Source organism: Phodopus roborovskii, unplaced genomic scaffold, assembly GCF_943737965.1.
Source record: "Phodopus roborovskii unplaced genomic scaffold, PHOROB, whole genome shotgun sequence".
In the NCBI taxonomy this organism is placed as follows: domain Eukaryota; kingdom Metazoa; phylum Chordata; class Mammalia; order Rodentia; family Cricetidae; genus Phodopus; species Phodopus roborovskii.
Genome location: NW_026125052.1, coordinates 34207344 through 34214757, shown reverse-complemented (window position 1 = coordinate 34214757; position 7414 = coordinate 34207344). Strand labels below are relative to the sequence as shown.

General features: G+C 56.0%; 2 protein-coding genes across 2 annotated transcripts; both read left to right on the top strand.

The window, feature by feature from the left end:
- Positions 1 to 934: 934 nt before the first annotated feature.
- LOC127220477 (carbonyl reductase [NADPH] 2-like) lies at positions 935 to 4366 on the top strand. The gene is given in 9 exon segments (XM_051182336.1): positions 935 to 997; positions 1530 to 1627; positions 1739 to 1893; positions 1974 to 2016; positions 2113 to 2188; positions 2191 to 2211; positions 2315 to 2379; positions 2588 to 2705; positions 2790 to 4366. Coding segments are annotated over 9 exon segments (732 nt in total). The 5' UTR covers positions 935 to 945; the 3' UTR covers positions 2894 to 4366.
- A 692-nt stretch (positions 4367 to 5058) lies between these two features.
- On the top strand, positions 5059 to 7185 carry Dcxr (dicarbonyl and L-xylulose reductase). The gene is made up of 8 exons (XM_051182327.1): positions 5059 to 5370; positions 5451 to 5548; positions 6033 to 6187; positions 6271 to 6313; positions 6394 to 6493; positions 6573 to 6637; positions 6735 to 6852; positions 6986 to 7185. The coding sequence occupies exons 1-8, from the start codon at positions 5319 to 5321 to the stop codon at positions 7087 to 7089; spliced, it is 735 nt and encodes a 244-aa protein (XP_051038284.1). The 5' UTR covers positions 5059 to 5318; the 3' UTR covers positions 7090 to 7185.
- Positions 7186 to 7414: the final 229 nt, after the last annotated feature.

Here is a 7414-nt window from a genome sequence, read left to right as displayed (position 1 = left end):
TCAGAACCCCAAGGACAGGCCAGTACAGATGCCTGGATACTGACACCTTCCATGAACCCTATCACACAAGATCCAGACGGCTTGGCATGGCCTTAGACAGCTTCCTAGATGGACAATTAGGATGGACATTTTTCATGTGTTTGTCTTTGTCTGTCTTAAAGGCAAATGCCACCATGCCCTTGGCTAGGATGGACATGTAATCCTCTGATTGTTTCTCAAAACTTCCCTCAAGGGTCCACCCATCTGCTCCGAGAAGGGGAATCCCACTTCAGAGAGCTGAATTTGCCTCGGTGTGGTCACCAAGGCCTGAATCTCTGGGGGCAGGTAGAGGTTACCCAGAAGCAGCAAGTAAAGATGACAGACTTCAGGAATGCTGGGGGTGGGTTAGGTGGTAATAAACTTGCCACCTGACCTAGCCCAGGAATCAGATTACTGCCCTTGATCATTGGATGCCTGTTCCTATCTCAGGAAGACACAGGATGCTGGATTACCTCCGGAGAACTGTCTATGCTGAATGGTTAGCCACTACCATGTCCATGGGCACAGAGAGGCTGAGTGGAAATCCAGCTTCTCGTCCACTAAAACTATTGCCAGCCAGCGCTTCTGTTCACAGAAAGCAAATCAGAAAACTGAAGTTCTGTTCTCCTAGATCAGAAGTTCAGCCCAGTGGTAAAAGTTTGCCTAGCATCCCCAGGCCTCCCACTTTCCTGTTCCTCGACTGTGTGGACTCCAATTGCAGGCATCCGTGTGTACATTTTTTTCTTCCAACCCCAATAAGCAGCTGGCTGGCATATTTGGGGATTGAGAGGCCTAGCCATGGAGGAAGTGGGTCATACCATCCTGGCTAGGCCAGTCAGATCCTAGCCCCACCTCTGCCCCACCTGCCAGCCCAGTTATAAAAACTGAACCCGTCTCTTGCTGCAGGAATACACTGGTATTGGCAGCATGAACCTGAATTTCAGTGGCCTGAGGGCCCTGGTGACAGGGGCAGGGAAAGGTGAGTGTGAGCAGGTTGGGGAGACAGCGCAGGTTGGGGAGAGGAAGGGGGCCAGCCGCAACACAGAATAGGGGCCCAAGGTGACCTTGTCACAGCTCAGCCCCCATAGACCCCGACTCCCACTTCACCCAGGGCTCAAATGCTTCTGTCACCCAGCTGGAGCCCCACCGCCCACCAGGACAGAATGCCAGTCTCTCCCTGGCCACCCCAGTGCCACACCCTGAAGGACACGTTCAGCGTGGCTCCAAAACAGCCCTAGATCCTCCAGGCAGGGCAGATGGGCACCAGTGTCACCCTGTCTGGGGCCCCATCAGGAGGGTGCTGCCCTCTGGTGCCTCCTTTGGCCTGGTACCAGTGAGTCAGAGTCTCCAGGGATAGTCCCATCTAATTCTGGCTTATCACGTTCAGGCCAGCACCCTCTCACTGCTGGCTGTGGAGACATGGGGGCAACAGCCTTTACTCCCTCCTGGGACCCAGAGCCCGGCTGTGACCAGGCCCACAGGGCCAATCCCACCATGTTCCCTCTCTATAGGGATTGGGCATGACACTGTGAAGGCCCTGCATGCCTCAGGAGCCAAAGTGGTGGCTGTGACACGCACCAATGCAGACCTGGTCAGCCTTGCTAAAGAGGTGAGGCACACAGCCCTGCCAAGGCCTGGGCCTGCTCCCCACCCTCAGGGGCACATCAGAAGCTTGGTGGGACAGCACCTCGCTCAGGCCACCCGTGCCTCTCTCCCCCAGTGTCCGGGGATAGAGCCTGTGTGCGTGGACCTGGGAGACTGGGAGGCCACAGAGAAGGCGCTGCGCGCTATCGGCCCTGTGGACCTGCTGGTGAACAATGCGGGGGTGGCGCTGATTCAGCCCTTCATGGAGTCTACCAAGGAGGTCTTTGACAGGTGGGCGCTGGGGAGAGTGGGCAGGCTGGGGGCGTGGCTGGGGGCGCTGCTGCCGGGCCACATTGTCCCTCTCCTGCCAGGTCCTTCAATGTGAATGTGCGCTCTGTGTTGCAAGTGTCCCAGGTGAGCCGGTGGGGGGGGGGCTGTGCCCAGGGAGGGCACCTGGGGAGGGCAGACGGCATAGGGCACAGTGAGCCGCCCCTAACGCTTGGCTTCCAGATGGTAGCCAAGGGCATGATTAACCGTGGAGTGGCAGGGTCCATCGTCAACATCTCCAGCATGGTGGCCTATGTCACCTTCCTGGCCTGGCCACATACAGTGAGTGCACCCTTCATTGTGGGAGGAGGAGGAGGTTCTGGGTGGGTCTCCCAGAAGGGGGGCTGAGTAATTAGGGGGTCCTCAGCACGCCTCACCCCCACAGGCTCCACCAAAGGTGCACTAACCATGCTGACCAAAGCCATGGCCATGGAACTCGGGCCACACAAGGTAGGCACGGGGGCCTGGGCCCACACCTGAGGGACAGATGATGGACACCTGGTGATGGAGCAGGGCTGGGGGTGAGGGTGAGGATGGGGTGTGGCTTGGCCATGCTCTGAGCTCATCAGGCTTGTCCTAGGGCAAGTCCTGAGCTGTGTGGGTAGTGCTAGTTAACTGGCTGTGCCACCCACCTGCTGTGGCTTCTGGGGGTCCCCAGATCCGGGTGAACTCTGTAAACCCTACCGTGGTGCTGACTGACATGGGCAAGAAAGTCTCTGCAGACCCGGACTTTGCCAAGAAGCTCAAGGAGCGCCACCCACTGAGGAGGTTTGCAGGTCAGCTGGGGATGCGGGTGAGGGAATTGGGGAGGCTCTGGCAGCTGAGCAGGCAGAAGCCCTGACTGCTCTGCTGTCCTGCAGAGGTGGAGGACGTGGTCAACAGCATCCTCTTCCTGCTCAGCGACAGCAGCGCCTCTACCAGCGGCTCTAGCATCCTGGTGGACGCTGGTTACCTGGCCTCCTAGGCTGCCCAGATGCAGGGGACCCCTAGAGGCCTCCCTGGCTCCCTACTCTAGAGCTAAAGCCTCTGCTGATCTCATGACCTGCTCCCTACGCCACAGCCCTGCCCTCAGATGTCTGATCCTGCAACCATAGCACACTCTGGACTTTGGAGTTTTTGTTCTCTTTGTCCGCTTTGATGGTCTCATTTTCCTAAATAAATGGACCACTACAGTCCCGAACCATTGCACAGGACTCCTTGGGGTGGCCTGCTGCAAGGCTGGATGCTGGATCAGGTCCTGCTGCAGGCTATTTACCTCAAAGTCTGCTTTCTGCCAAAACCTACTGTCCCTTGTGACCAATGTGACCAAAGGACACTCTCCTGAAAAGACAGGATCTGTGTTGTTGCACACCTCCTCTTAGGGCTTTCTCCCTGTCCATTACTGTGTCTGGTTACCTCTTTGTGTTCTGACCCCAACCCAGGAATCAGGGAAGGGAGGGGGAAGCAGGGAAGGGGAGATGTCCTAGACCACATCATTCCTAAATCTGTGGACTCTTTGCAGAAGGAGAAGAACTGTCAGGTGGGGGGGGGATTGGAATCTCTCTGTATTCTCTGGAACCCACTTGCTGGTCCATTCATACAAGCACGCTAACAAGGCTGCCCAAACTGAAGCTCTCACAGCTAGCTAGCTGGTCTATCACCCTGGCCAGCACCAGCACAAGAGCCCTGCAACCAGGAGCCCTGGCAGGTTCTCCTGTGCTTGCTTGCATTGGCTAGCTCTGTCAATAGAGCATGAGACTTTTAATCTCAGGGTCGTGAGTTCAAGCCCCACATTGGGCACCAATTGAAGGGGGAGGGGTAAATGAGTTCACCAGACCCAAGATCAATGATAATAGATATCTGTTAGAGGAGGACTTACAATGCTCTTCCAATGCTCTCCAAAGCCCAAGTGAGAGACAGTCCACTGCCTGTACCTTATCAATGGGTCATGTCTGCTCCTGAAACCATGCCCACTGCTACAAGTTCATTGGCAAGGCAAGATGCCACTACAGCCTGTGGTCTCTAGTAGGTTGTGGGGCTTAAAGTGGCCAACCATTTGAACTGACACAGGGTCCAGCTCAGGTCAGGTGGCAGAGCAGAGGAGGGTGGGCTCAGGTCAGACCTTCTAAAGAGCACAGGGTACAGTTTTCTGAGAGTCCCTCTCTTCAGAGAGCAAGGCCTGAGCTGCAGCCTGTGTGCATCCAGAACCACAGAGCAATGAGATCTGTGCACGTCCTGGATACTGAAGCTGCTGGTGAGCTTTAAGCAGCCATATCTAGGTGTTGGGCAGGTTGGGTGCTGTCTCTCTCTCAGTTTTTGGCAGGCAGATGGCAGAGTTCACAGAATGGACTTACAGCGGTGTGATCAGGTCATAGAAGGGCGTGGGAGACACTTGGCTATCTGGCCTCCGGTGCTTTTCTTTCCTTTAAATAATAATAAAAAATTACTATTATGTGTATGGATTTTGCCTGCAGGTGTGTCTGTGCACCATGTGCAAACCCACAAAGGCCAGAAGAGGGCATGGGTTCTCTAAAACTGATGTTCTTGAGCAGCCATGTGGGTCCTGGGAATCCAACTGGAGTCCTCTGGAAGAGCAGCCAGTGGTCTTAACCACTGCATGGGATTGTCAAAACCGAGTCAGCCCATGCATGCATGCACCTACAATCACCAGGTCGAAGCTACTGGCCAGAGTAGGGTCCTCAGAGTAGTGCTTTGGTGTTCCTTACCATGACCCTAACAACGACATGTTTTTGTACGGAGACACGGTGTACTCCTGGACATTCATTAACCTGTAGCTGACTGGAAAGCAGTGCGTGTCTGGCCAGTTCCTATGTACATCCCAAAACCCAGCCCTGGCTCTTCTTTTCCTGCCCAGTATCTGCAAGGGGCTGGTGACATGATGTGAGCTGAGTGAGGTGACCTTGGGCTTCAGACCCACATGATGCTACCTTGGGGCTTTATTGGTAACAGTGTTTCCTTTGGAGCATTACGCATGCGCTATCTGGACCCATCCCCAGGCCTGGGAAAAGAGCACATAAGACGTTTTGGGGGCATGCCTCTCAGGTTCACGAATATCCGTGAAATGCCTGGCAAAACTGGTATGTTTGTTTCTCATGGAAATTTTCTTGGCAGTGACAACCGTGTTCACCAGGGCTCACTAAGCAGATTCCCCCGCTCTGAAATTGGATCATTCTGGTGCAGTTTGAGAAGCTGTGTGCCTTGGTTAACCCAGCCCTGCCCCGGTCACGCCCACCGCAGTTCAGCCAATCAACACGACAGAAGGAGATATTATTTTAATATCCTCGCCCTTTTCAAGAGGCAGCCCACGCGATTGGCTCTCCTCGTCCCGCCTTCGGTTCCGGAACTCCAAGTCCATCTTGCTCCCTCCCGCAGGATCTGTCTGAGCCACCATGGACCTGGGGCTTGCAGGTCGGCGGGCGCTGGTCACCGGTGCAGGCAAAGGTCAGGCGGCAAGAGAGGGGCGCTTGCGGGGTCGGGCTGGTTTGAAAGGGGGGACCCGCACTAATCCTTGCTCGCCTCAGGCATCGGGCGCAGCATTGTGCTGGCATTGCGGGCGGCCGGTGCACGTGTTGTGGCCGTGAGCCGGACACAAGCGGACCTTGACAGCCTGGTTAGCGAGGTAAGCACCGTGTCCAGAGGTGAGGAGACGGTCTCTGAGTGAGACGCTGCACCCCTTGGCGCCCCTCACCCTCAGCGTGCTTCTCACTGCAAGCCTTGCCCTGCGCCTGGCGCTGGGCGTTGGGGGAGGGAAACCCTCTGCACTCCTTCCTAGGTCCGAGGCCTGTGCAAATGGTCTGAGGTCCATCAAGACATCTTGGCTCCCCGAGTTTGGAAGAAATTGAAATGTCCACTGAGAGAGCAGTCCTAGGTCCAAGAATGCTGAGCGGAGAGGAAGTGAGATGCCAAGAGGGCGGGGCTGTGTCTCTTAGCGTTAAGTTCCTGCCTCACAGTTTGCTCTTGGGGCAGGAACGCTGACACAGTTGAAAATTCCCTTCCACATCCAACTCTCACAGACTTGCTACCTTTCCGCAGGAGAAAAAGACCAGCGGCACCACCTTCTTGGGACACAGTTGCTAATCGCTTTGTTTTGCCCCAATACACAGTGCCCTGGCGTGGAGCCTGTGTGTGTGGACCTGGCAGACTGGGAGGCCACAGAGCAGGCGCTAAGCAGCGTGGGACCGGTGGACCTGCTGGTCAACAATGCTGCCGTGGCTCTGTTGCAGCCCTTCCTGGAGGTCACCAAGGAGGCCTGTGACACGTAAGCCAGCAAGGGACTGGAGAAACCATCCTATGCAGCGGGCCCCAGCCATGCCCTTGACCAGTCCGTCCATTCATTACTAGGTCCTTCAATGTGAATCTTCGGGCTGTCATCCAGGTGTCTCAGGTGAGCTGCCTTACCCAGCTGGAGGAGGAGGAGCTCTGAAGAGGAGTGCTGGTTCTGCTTCACATCCCTCAAAATTTCAGATTGTGGCCAGGGGCATGATTGCTCGGGGAGTCCCGGGGGTCATCGTGAACGTCTCCAGCCAGGCCTCCCAGCGTGCACTGACCAACCACAGTGTTTACTGTAAGCAAACCAGGCTGTGCCTCATCCCCGCCCGGCTCCCACTCCTGGGCCTCTGCCTCTACAACAACCTTCCTCACAGGTTCTACCAAGGGTGCTCTGGACATGCTGACCAAGATGATGGCCCTAGAGCTGGGGCCCCACAAGGTGTGTTGGGCTGGGCTGGATGAAGCAACTCCTCCAAATCAGCCCCGATGCCCAGGGCACCCTCTGGCATTGTTTTACCTTGCTGGCCTCTTTGTAGATCCGTGTGAATGCGGTAAACCCCACAGTAGTGATGACACCCATGGGCCGGACCAACTGGAGTGACCCCCACAAGGCCAAGGTTATGCTGGATCGCATTCCACTTGGCAAGTTTGCTGGTAAGTTAGGCCGGAGTCCAGACTGGAACCGTACCAGCAGGCCTGGTGCTTGCCTGGGCCTGGGGGTTGATCGGGGCTGGGAGGACGAGGGAAGGCTCCTTCATCTTTGTTCTTGGTTTCCACCTGCCTCCAGAGGTGGAGAACGTGGTGGACGCCATCCTCTTCCTGCTGAGCAGTCGGAGTGGCATGACCACGGGCTGCATGCTGCCGGTGGATGGGGGCTTCCTGGCTACCTGAGTCTCCTCTACTCTGCTCAGAACATTGTAACCCCCCCCCCCAACCATCCCTCCAATAAACATCTGTCCAGCCTGTGTGCTGACTCTCAGACAGGCAGAGAGCTTCGGGACATCTGTGATCCAAATCAGGTAGAGTTGGTTCCCACATACACTTTCAGGCCTCGCCAGCTCGATGATGGCATGGGGTGGAAGATAGGGCCTTCCAGAAGGCTGGACCCTCAAGAGTTTGGTCAGTTTGCCCAAAGATGGCCCGCTCAGAGGTTTCTGGAGTGGAGCTGTGGACTATTGGTAAAAGCACCAAACAGCTCTGCCAATGAGCTAAACAA